The 22,342-nt window shown below is 34.9% G+C and overlaps 2 protein-coding genes across 2 annotated transcripts; both read right to left on the reverse strand.

Moving 5' to 3' along the window:
* Positions 1 to 481: 481 nt before the first annotated feature.
* Positions 482 to 8,230, reverse strand: GEMIN4 (gem nuclear organelle associated protein 4). Its single transcript, XM_060756652.2, has 3 exons — positions 8,139 to 8,230; positions 3,851 to 6,411; positions 482 to 1,223 (listed from the first exon to the last, which is right to left on the reverse strand). Exons 1-3 carry the CDS (start codon positions 8,146 to 8,148, stop codon positions 621 to 623), a joined length of 3,174 nt encoding a protein of 1,057 aa, XP_060612635.2. The 5' UTR covers positions 8,149 to 8,230; the 3' UTR covers positions 482 to 620.
* A 3,977-nt stretch (positions 8,231 to 12,207) lies between these two features.
* On the reverse strand, positions 12,208 to 22,309 carry GLOD4 (glyoxalase domain containing 4). Its single transcript, XM_060756651.2, has 9 exons — positions 22,102 to 22,309; positions 20,288 to 20,337; positions 19,921 to 20,041; positions 18,598 to 18,742; positions 17,318 to 17,454; positions 14,968 to 15,054; positions 14,716 to 14,829; positions 14,542 to 14,628; positions 12,208 to 12,477 (listed from the first exon to the last, which is right to left on the reverse strand). The coding sequence occupies exons 1-9, from the start codon at positions 22,189 to 22,191 to the stop codon at positions 12,412 to 12,414; spliced, it is 897 nt and encodes a 298-aa protein (XP_060612634.2). The 5' UTR covers positions 22,192 to 22,309; the 3' UTR covers positions 12,208 to 12,411.
* Positions 22,310 to 22,342: the final 33 nt, after the last annotated feature.

Consider the following 22,342-nt stretch of genomic DNA (forward strand, 5'->3'; position numbering starts at 1 on the left):
TGCACATGAAATGAGTTAATAATTTTGTAAAACAACTCATTTCATATGCAAAATTACTTTGCATATGAAAGGAGTTAATAATTTTGCATATGAAATAAGTTAATAATTTTTCATATGAAATGAGTAATAATTTGGCATCTGAAGTCAATTTTGCATCTGAAATGAGTTAATACTTTTGCAAAAGTATTAACTCATTTCATTTGCAAAATTATTAATAATTTTGCATATGAAATGAATAATTTTGTGTAAGAAATGAGTAATAATTTTGCATACGAAATGAGTTAATAATTTTGCATATGAAACCAAACAGGAAGCACGTGGAACCATCCAGAAGAGAACAGGTCCATCGTGGCATTTCAAGATAACGGGATGTAAACAGAAGTAGATTGTGTACACAATATTTCTCCTAATTTTGTGCCTATTTTGTATGTAAAACCATACAAAAGAGTATCAACAATGACACCAAAAAAGAGGAAACGAGTGGAAAAAAAAGAGATAGATGTTTATTAGAGATCTCTCAGGTTTGCCACCGACGATCAAAACAAAATCCTCGCTCGTTGTAAAATCAGAGGGATCTCGCGTATACGGAGCGCCAATCCTGAGCCCACCTCCGCGGGCCTTCATAGCTTGCGGAGTTTCTGGAGGAGCATGGTGCGGACCTCCTTGTTGGTGACGTTTTCCGCGATGGACTCCAGGAAGTGCCTCTCGTTGGCCTTCCGGAGGGAGCTGCCCAACGACTCGTCGGCCTCGTAGAGGACCTCGTACTGCGAGAGGACCTCCAAGGAGAGGACGAGCAGGGCCTCGGCGGTGCCGTCCTCGGGCAGCATGGCCGCCACGTGCAGGACGTGGCAGAAGATCTGGACGTAGGTGAAGGAGAGCTCCTGCCGCACGCCGCCCCGCGGGTCCTCCGCCCGCCGCATGCCGCGCGCCGCCTCCTTCGCGGAGCCCAGCAGGTCGGAGACGCTCAGGCAGTAGAGCCGCGAGAGGTGCTTCCAGGCGGCCGAGGGCATCCACCCCGCGCCACTGGAGCCGCACAGGAACTGGAACACCCTCAGGAGCAGCACCGAGAGCTGGAGGTGGAAGGCGAAGGGGCGGAAGTCCAGCAGCGGGAGGAACGGGACGTACTCCAGGGAGTAGGGCACGTAGAGCACCTCCCGCTCCAGGAGGCTCTGGATCACGTGGACCAGGCGCCGCCACTCCGTCTGGCTGCACCACGGGAAGACCTGGAATTACACAACCACAGGCTACACAGGCCGCACAGGAAGGCACCATCCGATCCCTCCCGCCAGGTGGCCACCCAGCCCATTACTTCACAGAATCAGAGAATCCTAAAGTTGTAAACAGATGGCTGCTTGAAAGCCTCCAGAAGAATCATAGAATCAAAGAGTTGGAAGAGACCTCCTGGGCCATCCAGTCCAACCCCATTCTGCCAAGAAGCAGGAATATTGCATTCAAATCACCCCTGACAGATGGCCATCCAGCCTCTGCTTAAAAGCTTCCAAAGAAGGAGCCTCCACCACACTCCGGGGCAGATGACTTTCCATCATCACCGGCATTGTTATTATCAAAGAATGTCATTACTATTATTATTATTATTATTAGGTTGCTGTGGGTTTTCTGGCCCTGTTCCAGAAGCATTCTCTCCTGACATTTTGCCCCCATCTACAACAGGCATCCTCAGAGGTTGTGAGGTCTGCTGGAAACTAGGCAAGTGTGGAATAATGTCCAAGGTGGGAGAAAGAACTCTTGTCTGTTGGAGGCAAGTGTGAATGTTGCAACCTGGCCAAGTGACAGTTCCACCTTGTCTCCTGTGCTATGCTAATAATATAATATAATATAATATAATATAATATAATATAATATATTGTATATACACAGAATATTTATAATATTATAATGTAATACAATGTAATACTAATATTAATATATTTTAATTATATATTTTATACTACATATAATATTACTAATAATATTACAATATGATGGTATAGTACAATATAGTAATATATAATATTTAATATCAGTATTAAATATTACTATATTGTACTTTACCATTATATTGTTAGTAATATTACATGTAATATAAAATATAATTATAATATATTACTTATATTATTATTATTATTATTATTATGTATTACTTTACAATATTATAAATATTCCATGTATATACACTATATTATATTATTAGTATAGTATTATATATTGCTATATTGTACTATATATATTGTAATATTATTAGTAATATCACATGTAATATAAAATATATAATTATAATATATTATTATATTGTATTGCATTATAATATTATAAATATGATATGTATATACAATATATTATTAGCATAGTACAATATCAGTATATTACTATATTGTACTATACCATCATATTGTAATATTATTAGTAATATATGTAGTATGAAATATATAATTAAAATATATTATTATTAGTATTATATTGTATTACATAATATTATAAATATTCTATGTATGTGAGTGTATGTGTATATGTATGTATGTATATGTATGTATATGTATGTGTATATGTATGTATATGTATGTATATATGTATGTGTATATGTATGTGTATATGGTTTATGTTTTGGGTTTTTAAGTCTGTTCCGCAGGGGGTTTGTGTGTGTGTGTGTGTCTGTGTGTTTATCACCCGATGGACACTCATTTTTGTGTCCTAATTTCATGTCAATTTGTCCAGTGGTTTTTGAGTTATGTTAATCCCACAAATGAACATTACATTTTTTATTTATATAGATTGTTATGACTTCCTTTGATGTGGGCATGAGACTCCTATTGACAAAGCAGAGAGCTGCATTGGCCTTTTTTGCTGCAGCATCACACTCCTGAGTCACATTCCGCTTATGGTTTACTAAGACTCCTTGATTCCTTTCTTTCAGTCGTTCTTTCCATTGATGTGGGCACTAGACTCCAATTGACAAAGTCAAGAACAGCATTGGCCTTTTTTGCTGCAGCATCACACTCCTGACTCACAATCTGCTTATCGTTTACTAAGACTCCTAGATCCCTTTCATATATATTTATATATACACACACACACACTATACATCCCCTGCCACGCATTGCTGTGGCCCAATCTGTGTATATGTGTTTTGTGTGTATGTGTATATATGTGTGTATAACTTTGTGTATATATGTATATATGTGGTTTTGTGCATGTGTTGTAATGTATTTTTGTTTGTTTTTTTTAACTCTCTTCTGCTGTGTTTTCAGTGTTTTTCTGAGTGATGGTCACTCGCTGGCCTGAGAGGTGTCTTGTGTCCAGTCTGTGTATATGTGTTTTGTGTGTGTATATATGTGTTTGTATATGTGTATATATGTGTGTTTGTGTGTGCGCATGTGTATATGTGTGCATGTATATGTATGTGTGTATATATGTATGTGTTTGTGCATATATATGTGTGTGCGTATGAATGTGTGCATGTGTATATGTATATGAGTGTATGCGTATATGTATATATGGTGTATTTTTTGGGGGTTTAAGTCTGTTCCGCTGGGGTTTTGTGTGTGTGTGTGTGTGTGTGTTAGGCCTGACGGACACTTGTTAGACTGTTAAGTGTCTTGTGTCCAAATTTTGTGTCAATCCAGTGGTTTTTGAGTTATGTTAATACCACAAATTAACATTACATTTTTTATTTATATTGATAGTTATGACTTCCTTTGATGTGGGCACGAGACTCCTATTGACAAAGCTGAGAACAGCATTGGCCTTTTTTGCTGCTGCATCACACTCTTGACTCATATTCTGCTTATGGTTTACTAAGACCCCATGGACTATTTCCACTCCTCGCATTTCCCTTCTTGCCCGAGCCCCGTACCTGGACGAGGGCCACCAAGAAGCCCTTGCTGAAGAGGTTGACCTCCTCGGGGTTGTCCACGTTGACCGTGAGGAGCACCAGCATCTTCTCCCTCAGCGCGGTGGAGACGCAGCAGCACTCCATCCAGGCCAGGAGCCCGCTGCCCGGCCCGTACTGTCCGTCCGAGCGGGAGGTCCACTCCTCCTGGGGCAGCTTGCAGACCTCGAAGAGCGTGGAGGGGACCTCCTTCTTGAAGTGCTCCCCGTAGACGCTCTCCAGCCGCAAGCCAACGGTCCAGTCCAAGGCCCCGGCCTTCCTGTGCAGCCAGGACACGGACTGGTCCCACAGCGCCGGGGAAAAGGAGTCCTTCTGGGCCGAGAGGGCGTGGCACAGCCGGGCCAGGTTGGTGGCCACCAAGTCCTTGGTCTCGAAGGAGCACGCGTGGTGGCCTTCCGGTTCGTGCCAGTACTGAGCGAAGCCGTCGAGGAGCTTGCAAAGGGAGAGGAGGAGCGGGAAGGGGTGGCAGGCGTGGATCCAGTCCGGCTCCGAAGGCACCTTCAAAGCCTGGTCGAGGATGCGCAAGCAGAGCTCGACGCACGGGGAGTCCGACTTGAGGAACGGGAGGACCAGGCTGCGGGTCACTTCGGCCGGGGAGAGGAGCGGGTGGGCCCCGTTGGGCTGGAGGAGGTAGCCCAGGAACTCCAAGAACTGCTCCTTCTCCTTGGCGGAGGTCAGCCGGTCCCAGATGGTCTCCCGCAGGCAGGCCAAGAGCAGGTTGGCCGAGGCGTCCCCCGCGTCCTGACCCTCCTGGAACCTCAGGGCCGGGAAGCAACACAAGATCTCCGCCAAGAAGAGATGTGTTCCTAAATTGGCCACCACCAAGTGGTAGATCTTCTTGACCGTCGCTTCCGGGTTGAGCACCACAAGCCGAGACACGGCAGCCACCACCCTCTGGAAGCCTTCTCCGGACACGCTCTGGATGATCTGGTTGAAGGCTACGTTGAGTTCCTCCTGGAAACCCTCCGAGAAGGCCGGCGATGCCCCGGAAAGGCCCTTCCGGCCCCACGTCGCCAAGATGCCGGAAATGACTTGGTTCTGATCGGTCAAGGGGAGTGCCGTGTAACACTCAAGGATGACTTTGGCCACGCGGGCGGCCTGCCCCTGGCTTTGGGCGTCTTGACTGCTGTTGGCCAAAGTCTGTGCCAATTTGAGGACGGTCCCGGGATCCCGGAAGAGCTCCTTGTTCTTGACAAGGCAGTCGGCCCATTCCTCGGTGAGCGCCCAGTCCTTCTCTGCCGCGAATACGGAGCACACCTCCTCGTGGCGGTCCATCCGCTTGTCGATTATGACCATGGCCACAGAGGCCACAACGTCCTTTTTGGCCTCATTGTTGCATGGCTTGAGGCTGACGCTCTTCAAGAAGTCCGCCACGAGCTCGGAGAGGCGCGCCACGGCCTTGGCCGTCTCGTCCTCCAAGTCGCCCCCCGACTCGGCATACCTCGCCAGCCGCTTCTGCAACGACGCCAAGCAATCGAGGAGCCGGTAGCTTTCGTAGCAGACCTGTTCCGGATCGTTGAGGAAATCCTGAAGCTCCGTAGACCACTCTTCCAACAAAGCGTGGAGAAAAGCCAAATCTATGAGCAAGAACGCTTTGGACGTCTGAGCCACGCTGAGCAAACTCACGCTCCGCTCAGCCTCCTTCACCTTCTCGTCCAGCTCCGATTTGCTATAGCGGTTGTCGCAGTCGCTGCACCAAAGCGTCACCACTGAAGAGACCTTCACCAAGTACGTCTTGATGGGCACTGACTCCGCGTCGCACGCCGCCAGCGACATGGACACAAGGTCCACGAGGTTGGCAAGAGCGTAACACTTCATCTTCGCCGGGCAGACGCTCCCCTGGATCAGCTTCAAACCCTCCGTTAAGATGGGAAGGACGTTCGTCTCGAGGGGGGGATGCGTCGAGGGAGGGGCGTCGCTCTTGAAGCGCTTCGGGGCCTGACCTGTGTCGTCCGGCTCCGGGAGACACTGCCGGGAGACGTTGCGGAAGAGCAAGGTCAGACGGTCTTCCTGGCCGGCCTTGTGCTTCATGATCTCCCACCACACGTCTAAGTAGAAGCGGACGTCGCGCGGAGAGGTCTCCTTGGCCACGTACGCCACCAGCGCCTCCAGTTCCCGCCGGCAAAGCGGCTCCGGAAGAACCAGGAGAAGTTCGGTGAAAAGCCGGGGCGCGTTGGCCGCCATGAAGAGCTCAAAGAGCACCGTGCGGTTGACCTCCGGGATCATGCTGCTGACGGAGAAGAAGGCGTCGTCCTTCCACCGCTGGTTCAGGGACACCGCCGGGGCCTCGGAGAAGAGCACCTTGGACCACAGGATGACCGCCGCTTTCTTCTTCCAGGCGTCCGGCTGCGGCGGGTACGACGAGTGGGAGGTGCAGATCTCTTCCAGCGCCTCCAGGATGGGCTTCCCCACCACGGGCCAGTCGGACTTGGCCAGCTCGGACAACGGCCGGGGGTGGCACAGCTGGGAGGCCAGCAGGAACCCGCCGTGCAGGACGGTCACTTCTCCGCAGATGGTCAGCGGCCCTGTTGGGACAGAGACAGACCGTTCTGTTCAAGGGAAGGATGGGCTACTCAACCCTCAGCCCGGAGATGTCTACTATATATTTATAAATTATGTTTATATATATATATAAACATATATACATATATACATATATATATATATATATGAATACCATAAAATTTATAAATATATAATATAGAAAATTGTGGATGATAATCCTTTCATATCATGGCAAACTAAATTGTATATATGTGTATATACACACACTACATGATATATAATACATATTTATGTTTCTGTATTATTATTTTATGAATTATTATATCCTTTTTAATCTCTTGACAGCTTTCCTCAATATTATTACTTACAATTATTATTGCTAATACAAAGACTGATAATGATGTTTGGTCGAAGGCTTTCATGGCCAGAATCACTGGGTTGCTGTGAGTTTTTTGGGCTGTCTGGCCATGTTCCAGAAGCATTCTCTCCTGGCATTTCATCCACATCTATGGGAGACAGCCTGGAAAACTCACAGAAACCCAATAGTAGTAGTAGTAGTCATATCCAATTTATTTATCTCTGGACTGAGACTCACAGCATTACTCTCAATGCCATGAAGATGACAACATTTTATTTAAAAATAGTGACCAACAACCTATAAATGTCAAAAAATAGAATTAAATTCCAAAATCTGTTCAAACACTTAAAAAAAAACTCCCCAAAATAATCTCAGGAGGGTAAAAAAACACCTGAAAGAAAAATAGAAACATAATAATAATAATAATAATAATAATAAATAGAAAAGGGAAAAAGTCATCATAAATAAAACATTAGAAAACATAAATAAATAATAAAAATAATAAATAGAAAACAAAAATAGAAAATTATAAAATATAAATCAATTAATAATAATAAATAGAAAAGAAAAATTAGAAAATATAAATCAATGAATAATAATAAATAGAAAAGGAAAAAAGTGATCATAAATAGAAAAATAGAAAACATAAACGAATAATAATAAATAGAAAAGAAAAAATAGAAAATTAGAAAATATAAATAAATCAATGAATAATAATAAAGGAAAAAAGTGATCATAAATAAAAAATAGAAAACATAAATAATAATAATAAATAGAAAAGAAAAAATAGAAAATTAGAAAATATAAATAAATAAATGAATAATAATAAATAGAAAGGGGAAAAAGTGATCATAAATAGAAATTTAGAAAACATGAATAAATGAATAATAATAATAAATAGAAAAGGAAAAAGTGATCATAAATAGAAAAATAGAAAACATAAATATATAATAATAATAAATAGAAAAGGAAAATTAGAAAATATAAAAGAATAATAATAGTAATAATAAATAGAAAAAGAAAAAGCTGATCCTAAATTAGAAAACATAAATAAAAAATAATTAAACAAAAATTGATAAAATAATAAATAATAGAAAAAAGTAGGAAATACAGAATGACAAACAAATAATGGAAAATAAACCAAGAGACAGGAAACATAATAATAAAATAATTAGTAATAATAAAAAAGTAAGTAGAAGAAAATAAGTAGAAAATAGTAAATAAAAAATTAAATACAAATAGGAAACTATGAATGGAAAAAAAGGACATAAATAATAGAAAATAAAATTACTGGGCATGAAAATGAAAAAAGTAGTAGAAAAGCAAAAATAAAATAAATAGAAAATGAAATATTTCTGTGGCCCTTGGCGAACTACATCTCCCACCCACCGAGCTGCATGGCTGCCTCTCTCCTTCCCCCTCTTCCGGGCCGGAAGCGGAAGTGTGGCAGGGGAGGAGGAAGAGGCGGGCATTGTGCGCTCAGCCCGCGCGGCACAAAAGCCCCGGATGGGAGAGACCTTTTTGTCCCCTGGCGGCTGCAGTGGAAAGCGCGCGGCTCCGCCTGACGCCACACTTCCGCCCTCTTCCCGCTCCCCTTCTTGCCCTTCTTCCGGCGCCGAGACGGGGTTCCGCAAAGCCAAGTTCCGCCGGAAGAGCTTCCTCTGCCGCCTCCTCCGAGACACCGCCCCCCGCCCGGACAACGCCACGCCCCTTCCGGCCTACACTGCATGGTCGGCCTACTCTATGATCATTACTATCGTTATTATTAGATTCTTATATTAATATATTTTATATATTATAAATTATATATTATAATATATGATGATAATATTAGTAATTATATTGTTTGAATATATATTCTTATATTAATATATTATACTCTTATAATACATATTATACTTATATTATATTAATAATATAATATTAATTATATTATACTATAATTAGTAATTATATAACATTAATATATATTCTTATATTAATATATTATACTCTTATAATATATATTATATTATATTAATAATATAATATTATTAATATAATTATATTAATTATATTAATATAATATAATTGGTAATTATATTACATTAATATATATTCTTATATTAATATATTATAATATATATTATACATATATTATACTTATATTATACTCTTATAATATTATACTCATATATGTATTCTTATATTAATATATTATACTCTATTATAAATTATATATATTATATTTGATGATAATATAATAAAACAAATTATTTTATTATATTAAGATATAATAGGGTATTGTTCTACTACTATTATTATTATTGGTATATATTATTTTATATTGCAGTATTATAATACCAATTATTATATTATTATTTTATATTACATTGTTATTATTTTATATCCATTGTTATTAAATATATATTATTGCATTATTATTATAATATGAATTGTTATATTATTATTATTTTGTATTACATTATTAAATCAATTGTTGTTTCTATATATATTATTATATCAAATATTCTTGATCCCAGCAGGGATTCTTCTATTATTATTATTAAAAATATTCATAGTCTCAGCAGGAATCATTTTATATTATTATTATTATTATTATTACTACTACTATTATTATTATTCTATCAAATATTCCGATCCCAGCAGGGATTCTTCTATTATTATAATAATTATATTAATACAATCATAATGAGAAGAATGACAATAATGTTCAGTATAATATACTGGTAGTGTATTTTACATGTTGTGGCATAATAATATAGTACACTATAATGCTATAATAATTGTATATTATATATTACATGCAATATTTCTAATAATATTACAGTACAGTGGAATTGTTTAATATAGTAACATATAATACTAATATTGTGGTATGATAATAATATAATTTACTAAAATGTAATACAATAAATAATACAATACAATAATATATTACAGCATAGCAGTATAGTTTAATATAGTAACATATAACACTAATATTGTGCTATGCTAATAATATAATGTAATACAGTATACTAATTATATAATATATAATAATATATTACAGTCCTCAGTCCTGTCAGCACAAGGGTTTAACCCACTGCACCATGGGGGCTCCTGTTATCAATTCTAACTGAATATATATAGTTTAATATAGTAACATAGAATACTAATATTGTGCTATGCTAATAAGATAATATACTAAATCGTAAGACAATATACTAATAATACAATATAATAATATATTACAGTATAGTGGTAGTTTAATATAGTAACATAGAATACTAATATTGTGCTATGCTAATAAGATAATATACTAAAACGTAAGACAATATACTAATAATACAATATAATAATATATTACAGTATAGTGGTATCGTTTAGTATAGTAACATATAATACTAATATTGTGGTATGCTAATAATATAATATACTAAAATATAATACAATATACTAATAATATATAATAATATATTACAGTATAGTGGTATCGTTTAGTATAGTAACATATAATACTAATATTGTGCTATGCTAATAAGATAATATACTAAAATGTAATACAATATACTAATAATATATAATAATATATTACAGTATAGCAGTATAGTTTAATATAGTAACATATAATACTAATATTGTTCTATGCTAATAATATACTAAAATGTAATACAATATACTAACAATATATTAATATATTACAGTATAGCGGTATAGTTTAATATAGAAACATATAATACTAATATTGTGCTATGCTAATAATATACTAAAATGTAATACAATATACTAATTATATAATATATAATAATATATTACAGTATAGCAGTATACTAAGACAATATACTTATTATATAATATATTATAATACTAATAATTCCTCCTCCTCCTCCTCTTCCTGCAGGGACAGCCCCTTCCGCCCGGGCCCCCTCCTGATCTCCCGGCGCTCGCTCTGCTCGGGGCGCAAAGAGGGGGCCCTGCTCACCGCCTGCCTCCGCCTCCGCCTGCGCAAGCCCCTCCCTTGGAGCCACCAGTGAGGGCATGATGGGCCTTGTAGTCTGGCCCCAGAAGGAAGGCGGAAGGGCCCAGGGGGGACAAGGAGCGAAGCCCACCTCTCCTGCTCCTGGACATTAAACCCCCCCACTCTTTGAGAAAGGAAGGCAACCTTGAGTGTCTTGGTCTATCTGTGTTCCTTCAGGGGACTCCCGAGTCCCATCGTCCCGTCTCGGGGGCCACCAGTGGGGCGCTAGGATGGATCTAGGCCAGTGGTTCTCAACCTGAGGGTCCCCCAATGTTTTGTCTTTCAACTGGTACACGAGGCTAGGATGATGCTTGTGCAATCCGGGCAAACTGCAATCTGTTTCGGCGTCCCGGATTTCAATGGGGGTCCCGGTCTGTTTTTTGAGAGCTCCCCAAATTCGGAAGGGGGTTTTTACCCAGGAAGTTGAAAGACTCCTTTATATATTACTAGCCGTCCCCTGCCATGCGTTGCTGTGGCCCAGTCTGTATATATGTGTTTTGTGTGTGTGTATATATGTGTGTGTATATTTGTGTATCTGTGTATATATGCGTGTTTGTGTGTGTATATTATAGATAGATAGACGGATAGATAAATACAGATAGATATGTGTGTGGAGGTGTATAGGTGTGCATATATTTGTGTATCTGTGTATATGTGTATATTTGTGTGTGTATATAGATAGATAGATGGATAGATAAATTCAGATAAGATATGTGTGTGGAGGGGTATGTGTGGGTGTATATATGTGTGTGCGTAGATGTGTATATTGTATATATGTGTTTATATGTGTGTATATATTTGTGTATCTGTGTATATGTGTGTGTGTGTATAGATAGATATAGATATATATATGTGGGGGGTATGTGTGGGTGTATATATGTGTGTGCATAGATGTGTGTATATGTGTGTACATTTATATGTGTATATTGTGTATATGTGTGTGCATGTGTATATTTGTGTGTGCATGTATATATGTGTATATGGAGATGTATGTGTGTATATTTCTGTGTGCTTGTGTGTATATAAATAATATACATATACAAGTTTGTGTATGTATGTGTGCATGTGTATATGAGTGTATGTGTATATATATGTGTGTGTATATATGTGTGTGTGTGTGTATGTGTGTGTGTGTGTGTGTGTGTATATATATATATATATATATATATATATATATATATATATGGTGTATTTTTGGGGGTTTTTAAGTCCGTTCTGCTGAGGGTTTTTGTATTTTTAGGAGTGATCAACACTCATTGGACTGTTAGGTGTATTCTGTCAAAATTTTGTGTGAATTCGTCCAGTGGTTTTGGAGTTCTGTTAATCCCACAAACAAACATGACATTTTTATTTATATAGACAGAATAATAATAGTTTTTGTGTAATATATATTATCATATAACATAGAATTAAATAATAATAATAATAATAATAATAATAATAATAATAATAATAATATTTTCTTCTTCACGGGAAATTATTTATTTGGAGGAAAAGAAACCCAGAATGAAACCCAAGGCAATACATTGATTTGGCAAACACCAGACGGAGGGCACCGGACTCTGAAGCCTTCGAACCAACGCCGAATAGATGGCGCTTGCATTCGAGGCGGAAGGCATCCACTGGAATGTATTTCCAAGCAGCCATACATGGCTTTTCCTTTCAGGCAGAAGGTTTAGGGATGTTGTGCTTTGCAAACCACTCCTGGCTTTTGTCGGCTGCCATACTCTACGGAAAGAGAAAGACTATTCTTATTATTATTCAGTCTCCATGCCAAACACCTCCTATAATAATAATAATAATAATAATAATAATAATAATAATAAACAACTTTATTTATATTCAGTCCTATCTCCCCGAGGGGACTCAGGGCGGATTACAGTACACATATACGGCAAACGAATCGACAGCATGTCCTTATGGGCGCCTTTGATTACCTCCCCGCCAAAGCGGTACCTATTTATCTACTCACATTGCTGTTTTTGAACTGCTAGGTGAGCAGAAGCTGGGCTGACACTTGGGAGCTCACCCCAACCCAGGCTTGAATTGTTGGCCTGGCAATCGGCAGGATTTTCTGCAGCTGGAAGTTTAACCCGCTGTGCTAAAGCCCAGCCCATTATAATAATAATAATGATGATTATTATTATTATTATTATTTCTCCATGCTAAACACCTTCTATTATTATTATTATTATTATTATTATTATTATCATTAATCTCCATGTCAAAGACCTATTATTATTATTTTCTCTCCATGCTAAAAACCTATTATTATTCAAACTACATGCCACATTATTATTATTATTCATTCTCTATGCAAAGTTTCTATTATTATTATTTTATTATTATTATTATTATTATTCATGCTAAACACCTATTATTATTATTATTCCATGCTAAAAACCTATAATAATAATAATAATAATAATGTGCCAAACACATTATCATTATTATTCATTCTCCATGCTAAAACCTATTATTATTATTATTATTATTATTATTATTATTATTCCATGTTAAAAACCCCTTATTATTCAAACTCCATGCCAAACACATTATTATTATTATTATTATTATTATTATTATTATTTCACCATGCTAAGACCTATTATTATTATTCCATGCTAAAAAACCTCATATTATTCAAACTGCATGACAAACACATTATTATTATTATTATTATTATTATTATTATTATTATTTATTCTCCATGTTAAGCTTCTATTATTATTATTATCATCTACATATTATTATTCCATGCTAAAAACCTCCTACAATAATAATTATCATTCCATGCTAAAACCTCCAATAATAATAATAATAATAATAATAATAATAATGTGCCAAACACATTATCATTATTATTCATTCTCCATGCTAAACACCTATTATCATTATTATTCAATCTCCATGCTAAAACCAATTATTATTATTTTTATTCTATGCTAAAAACCTGTTATTACTCAAACTCCATGCCAAACACATTACTACTACTACTACTGTTATTATTTTTCCATGCTAAAACCTATTATTATTATTATTATTATTATTATTATTATTATTATTCCATGCTTAAAAACCTCATATTATTCAAACTCCATGCCAAACACATTATTATTATTATTAATTATTATTATTATTATTTCTCCATGCAAAACACCTATTATTATTATTATTATTCCATGCTAAAAACCTCCCACAACAATAATTATTATTATTCCATGCTAAAAACATCCTATAATAATAATAATAGTAATAATGTGCCAAACACATTATCATTATTATTCATTCTCCATGCTAAACACTTATTATTATTATTAATCTCCATGCCAAACACATTATTATTATTATTATTATTATTATTATTATTATTATTATTCATTCTCCATGCTAAAACCTATTATTATTATTCCATGTTAAAAACCTCCTATTATTATTCAAACTCCATGCCAAACACATTATTATTATTACTATTATTACTATTATTATTATTATTATTAATTCTCCATGCTAAACACCTATGATTATTAAATATAACATAATTATTAAATATGATTATTAAATATAACATTATAATATTATTCTATGATAATATTGTTTTACTCGTAGACGATTATCACCTTCTAAGATAATTATTATCCCCTCGAAGAGACTCAAAAGGGGGATGCACCGCTCCAGAGCTACTGCTGTCTCAGAAAAGTTACTTTTTTGGACTACAAATCCCTGAACTTCTCGAAGAATTTTTTTGGATTTAGATAGCAATAAATGCTGGAAAGAGATCGAAATGCCGACCTTGTCTAAGAGCTCCTCCCCCTTGGGATCAACTCGGGAAAGCTCCCGGAAGGCTTCGTCCCCCACGAAACAGACTTCGTGCCCGTCCTGAAGAGGAAAACGGGATATAATATAATATTACATAATATAATAGCAATGTACGAATAATACAATATATAATTGTAGGGCGCTCACGGGATCGGCTAAGATGACGACTTGCACGGTCGCTTTGCCGGGAGTGTCGAGGCTCAAAAGCGGAGTCAAAATCTTCTGGTTTTCCTTCTTCATCAAGGCCTCGATCTCCGGGAGCTGTTAGCAGAGGAACCCATTCTCTATCATTGGATTTTTAAAGCCCTGCACTAACCACGTCCCCCACATCCTGGAGGCAGAGAGACATCACTTCCTGTTGTGACCTCACTTGCGGTCGCGGGAAAACACGAGCGTTACCTGTTTCTTGGGGCACGAAAAGGCGATCCTCCCGAAAGCGGAGCCGTGATCCACCGCCCGGCCAATGCCCTGAAGCTCCAGTTTACACTGAAATTTGAGGGAAAGAGGGAGATAACAGAAATAATTATTATGTATTGTCGAAGGCTTTCATGGCTGGAATCACTAGGTTCTTGTGGGTTTTTTCGGGCTCTATGGCCATGTTCTAGATGCATTTTCTCCTGACGTTTCGCCTGCACGCCTGCATGAGGATACTTGCCATAGATGCAGGTGAAACGTCAGGAGAAAATGCGTCTAGAACATGGCCATATAGCCCGAAAAAACCCACAAGAACCTAATAATTATTATATTTCAATTTATTAATATAATATTTATTTATTTACAACATTGATAGGCTGCCCTTCTCACCCAGAAGGGAACTCAGAGCAGCTTACAAGTAACAAGTAAATACAATATATTATATTATTAGCATAGCACAATATCAGTATTATATATTACTATATTGTACTATACCATTATAATGTAATATTATTAGTAATAATTATTAGTAATATTATTTATTTATTTTATCTCTTTGTTTGTTTTGTTCTGTTAGAAATGTAATACAATGGTATGGTCGCTGACAACACGATAAATAAATAAATAAATATTTGTAATATTGCATGTAGTATAAATATATAATTATAATATCATATTATTAGTATTATTATTGCAATTTATTAATATTTATTTATTTATTTTCAACATTGATGGGCTGCCCTTCTTACCCCGAAAGGAACTCGGAGCGGTTTACAAATATTATGTAAATACAATATATTATATTATTAGCATAGCATAGTATTAGTATTATGTATTACTATATTGTACTATACCATTATATTTTAATAGTATTACTAATAGTATATGTAATATAAATATATAATTATAATATCATATTATTATTTTTATTATTGCAATTTATTAATATTTATTTGTTTTCAACATTGATAGGCCACCCTTCTCGCCCTGAAAGGAACTCAGAGCGGTTTACAAATATTATGTAAATACAATATATTATATTATTAGCATAGCATAGTATTAGTATTATGTATTATGGTATAGTACAATACTATATTGTACTATACCATTATATTTTAATAGTATTACTATTAGTATATGTAATATAAATATATAATTATAATATCATATTATTATTTTTATTATTGCAATTTATTAATATTTATTTATTTATTTACAACATTGATAGGCCGCCCTTCTCACCCCGAAAGGAACTCATAGCAGCTTACAAGTATTATGTAAATACAATATCTTATATTATTAGCATAGCACAATATTAGTATTATATATTACTATATTGTACTATACCATTACACTATATGCAATATAAAGTATATAATTACACTATCATATTATTAGTATTATATCGCATTACATTGTAATATTATCAATATATGTATATACAATATATTTTATATATATTATAATATCTATATAAATAAAAATGTAATGTCCGTTTGTGGGATTAACACTGGACGAATCGGCACCAAATTTGGACACAAGACACCTCTCAGGCCAACGAGTGACCATCACTCATAAACATGCACACACGCACAAAACCCCAGCGGAACAGACTTAAAACCCCAAAAAATACACCATATATACATATACACATACACTCATATACATATGCACACGCTCACGCTCATATACACACACACACACATATATGCACAAATATACACATATACACACATACAAATACATACACATGCGCACACACATATATACATATACACATGCACACATATATACATTTCCACATACATATATATAGATACACACAAATATGAATATAGACAAGCACACACATATACACAATATGCATGTACACATATAAACACAAATATATACACACATATATACATCCATATATATATATATACACACACACGCAAACACATATACACAAATATATACACATACACATATATACGTATATATATGTACAAGCACACATACATATATACATATACACATGCACACACACACATATATCCATACATATATACACACAAATATGAATATAGACAAGCACACACATATACACAATATGCATGTACGCATATAAAAACACAAATACACAAATATATAAAAACATATATACATCCATATATATATATATATACGCAAACACACATATATACACAAATATACACATACACACATATATACACGCGCAAAACACATATACCCAGACTGGGCCACAGCAATGCGTGACAGGGGATGGCTAGTATATTATTTATTTAGAAATGTCATAATTCCATGCTCTCCGATGACGCAATCAGGCCCTGACCTGGTCATCGTGGAAGCCCATCAGGACCCTCTGCTGGCCTTCGTCCTCCTCATAGACCTTCATGCCCAGCAGTTTGGACCAGAAGACCCTGGATTTGGCCAAATTGGACACGGCCAGCGCCACCTTCATCACTGGGTCTGAAAGAAGCAGCACATTATTACTATTATTATTATTATTATTATTATTATTATTATTATTGGGCCATTGTAAGTTTTCTGGGCTGAATGGCCATGTTCCAAAAGCATTCTCTCCTGACGTTTCGCCTGCATCTATGGCAAGCATCCTCAGAGGATGGAAACAAGACAAATGGGGTTTATATCCTTGTGGAATGATGTCCAGGGTGGGAAAAAGAACTCTTGTCTTAAAATAAATTAAATTTAACTCGTTTACAAAATAAATTTAAAAAACCTAACTTAAAACAAATAAATTTAAATTAATTCATTATTATTTTATAAAAAACTAAAATAAATTCAATTTAATTTGTTTGCAAAATAAATTTGGAGAAAAAGAACACCGAATTTAATACAAATAAATTTAAATTAATTCATTATTATTTTATAAGAACAAATTGTTGGAGGTAGGTGTGAATGTTGCCATTGGCCACCTTGATTAGCACTGAATGGCCTAGCAGTTTCAAGGTGTGGCTTCTTACTGCCTGGGGGAATCCTTTCTTGAGAGGTGATTAGTTGCCCCTGGTTGTTTCTTGTCTGGAGTTCCCCTGTTCTTTATTTACTGAAAGTTGTGCTTTATTTACCTCGTTTGGGCCTCATGCAAATCGAAGTAGGTGTGAATGCTCTTCCAAGCCGAAGCGCTGGAGTTGTCCGTAGACACCTCCAAGGTCATGTGGCCACTGGCACGACTGCATGGAACGCCCTTACCTCCCATCCAGATTGGTAGATATTGATCTACTCACATTTGCATGTTTTCGAACTGCTAGGTTGGCAAGACCTGGGGCTAACAGCGGGATTTGAACCACCAACTTTTCGGCCAGTGAGTTCAGCAGCTCAGCGGTTTAACCCACTGCGTCGTGATATAATTAGTATTATATCACATTATAACATTAGGATTATTATATTAATAATAAATTATTGTATTGTAATTTATTGCTATTATACATTTAGAAGGATAATAGTTCTAATTATAATATTGTAATTTCCTCTTATCTATACATATTGTAGCAATAATAGACTAATATAATAAGATACTAGTAATCTATCTATGTATACACATAATAATAAAAGTGAAAACATATTTATGTGTGTATGTAACTCCACAGACACCTTTCTTGGGAGCTTCCTTCTCTTCCAGGAAGAACTTGTATCCTCCCGGAGCTTCCGTTTCGTAAACACCGGACGAAATCTCCTTGATTGGCCATTGAAGCCTTTTTGCGTTATTTACCGCTTGGTTGGAGGCAATCGTCATTCCCTGCCGGGAAAAATAATGCATTATTATTAAACTAATTTATTATTGGTTAAAAATATTTTTAAATAACGTCACTTATTATATTTAACATAAATATAATGTATCATATTATATTTTTAAATTAGTTTAAAATAAATGAAATCAAACTTGTTTACAAAATAAATCAAGAAAAAAAACCTAACTTAAAACAAATAAATTTAAATTAATTCATTATTATTTTAAAAAATTAATTTAAAATAAATCTGGAAAAAAAAGAAAACCTAACTTAAAACAAATAAATTTAAATTAATTCATTCCTATTTTATAAAAACTAATTTAACATAAATTAAATTTAACTTGTTTACAAAATAAATAAAAAAACTTAACTTAAAACAAATAAATTTATATTAATTCATTATTATTTCATAAAAACTAATTTAAAATAAATTAAATTTAACTTATTTACAAAATAAATTTGGAGGAAAAAACAGAACTTAAAGCAAATTTAAATTGATTCATTGCTATTTTTAAAAACTAATTTAAAATAAATTAAATTTAACTTACAAAATAAATTTGGAGGGAAAAAACAACTTAAAACAAATAAATGTAAATTAATTTATTATTATTTTATAAAAACTAATTTAAAATAAATTAAATTTAACTTGTTTACAAAATAAATAAAAAATCAAACTTAAAACAAATAATTAATTTGTTATTATTTTATATAAACTAATTCAAAATAAATTAAATTTAACTATTTTACAGAATAAATTTGGAGAAAAAGAACACCTAACTTAAAACAAATAAATTTAAATTAATTCGTTATTACTTTATAAAAACTAATTTAAAACAGTAACTTATTAACCTGAAACTAATTTAAAAGAAATAAATTTAGAATAATGTACTTAAAATACTGTTTTGAAATAAATACATTTTAAATTAACTTAGTATTTTTTAAACAAAAATATTTTAAAAACTGGTTTAATACAGCTTATTATTTAAAAGAATTCATTTAATTAATTCAGGGGTCACTTATTATTTCAAATAAATACATTCAGAATCACTTATTTAAAAAACCAACTTGAAATAAAAAAATTAAATAAATTTATAATTGTTTAAAATTCTAATTTAAAATAAAATAAAAATATAAAAATAATCAAAAATGAATAAATTTAAAGCGACTTATTGTTTAAAATCCGCACCAGGAAGTCGTTGCCAAGGCGATATCCTCCGACGCCGTAATTGTAGGTCAGTTCGGCCACAAAATGACCGTCCTCGGGGCCGAATCCCACCATCGTTTTGCTCCATTTCCCATCATAGGGACTAGAAACACAGAGAATCCATGGGAGTTAATGGGGGCTCATCTATCTAGGCACATACAAAAATAGTGAAAATATGCCTGTGTGTATGTGGCTGGGGTGTCCAATAATATTTATAGTCATAGAGTTTATAGTTTTCAATGTTTAGAACCTTAAATGCTAATTTAAAACATAAACCGTTCACATTTATACAGCTTAATAATTATTTTGAAAGGCCAAGTGGTATTTATTATTATTATTATATTCCTACCCATTGCAAGTGGCTTTGCAGCCTTCCTCAAATTCCTCATGCCGTAGAACCTGTTGGGAAATTATAGAATTCTCAGACATTAATAATAATTTATTACTAATAATGGTTACTATTAATGGTATAATTGAACATTAATATATTAAGGCTAATAATTAGTATAATTGAACATTAATATACTTGTTAGAAACCCAAAATTGGGTCTTTTTAGGTCCACGTCGCGGGAGCACGAAAGGAAGGAGACAGTCCCAATGAAAGATAAAAAAAACAAGGTTTTATTTCAGTTTCTTCATGAAGAAGACGGACAGCCGGGCAGCATGCGCAAATGTTACCTTTCAAATGACTGCCATGCTCTTCCCTTGAAATCTGCAAACTTTATAGCCCAGTACAAACAAAAAGCATAGGGAAAACACCTTTTGTGAATAATAATTCTGACCTTTTGATGGAAAGTACCTTCTTGTACATGCGGCCTCTGCGCTTCAAAAAAAACCTTTGAAGTTAACCACAAGCATCCTGTGTACCTTCTACATGTCACACCTTGTTCCTTAAAAACATTTTCTTCCATATTGCTCTTTTTAAGTCAGAGAAAGGGTGTGTCTCTCTTTTGCTGTTAATTTCATTCAAAGCCCCTTACTTAGTATTTGCAAATTTCACTCAAAGACCCTTTCATATTAAGGCTAATAATTACTAAAATTAAATATTGATATATTAATGGTAACAATTAGTATAACTAGAAATTAATATATTAATGGTAACAATTAGTATAACTAAACATTAATATATTAAGGCTAATAATTAGTATAATTCAACACTAATATATTAAGGCTAAGAATTAGTATAACCGAAGATTAATATAAAGGCTAATAATTAGTATAATTGAACATTAATATATTAAGGCTAATAATTACTATAATTAAACATTAATATATTAAGGCTAATAATTACTATAATTGAACATTAATGTATTAAGGAAGGCTAATAATTAGTATAATTGAACATTAATATATTGAGGCTAATAATTACTATAATTAAACATTAATATATTAAGGCTAATAATTACTATAATTGAACATTAATGTATTAAGGAAGGCTAATAATTACTATAATTGAACATTAATATATTAAGGCTAATAATTACTATAATTAAACATTAATATATTAAGGCTAATAATTACTATAATTGAACATTAATGTATTAAGGAAGGCTAATAATTACTATAATTGAACATTAATATATTAAGGCTAATAATTACTATAGTTAAACATTAATATATTAATGGTAATAATTACTATAATTGAACATTTATTAATGTTCAATTATAGTAATTATTACCATTAATATATTAACATATTAAGAAAGGCTAATAATTAGTATAATTGAACATTAATATAATAGTATAATTGAACGTTAATATATTAATACTAATAATATATATTAATGTACTAATAGTATTGTTAATGATAATATTAATAGTAATACATTATTAATACTTCTTAATTAGTATTTAATATTAATACATTAATGATAACAATTCGTATTAATCATTAACAAGTCAATATTAATTATTATTCATAATTAGTATTGATCACTAATAAGTTAATAAGTTGTTATTTCCATATGTGTCTCTGTAGATGGCCTCCTATTTTATAGCTAGCCTCCTATTATATTTAATTAACATTTACAACAACAACAACAAAGCCAATGCTCCCTAAACAGCAGCAATAGGGGACAGAACGCCTTTCCGATAAGTTTGACCCTCTGCGGCGCCGATCCTCGGTGACGTCACACTCCCTGCTTCCCCCCCCCCCTCTCTTACGCGCATGCCCAGTATCTCCCGATAGAACCGCGCCGTCTGCGCTCGGTCGCCGACTTTGAACACGAAGTGTAAGGCTCTCCGGGCTTCCATGTTGTCGTTTACTTCCCTCCGATCTCGGACTTCAACTCCCAGCAGGCCTGGCGCTCTTTCCCGAAGAGGAGGGATTGTGGGCGCTGACGTTTGAGAGACGCGCCCCGACCGGAAGTGTAGGCCGCACTTCTGGCGACTTGTTGTATAGCGG

This window comes from Anolis sagrei, chromosome 11, assembly GCF_037176765.1.
Source record: "Anolis sagrei isolate rAnoSag1 chromosome 11, rAnoSag1.mat, whole genome shotgun sequence".
Lineage (NCBI taxonomy): Eukaryota > Metazoa > Chordata > Lepidosauria > Squamata > Dactyloidae > Anolis > Anolis sagrei.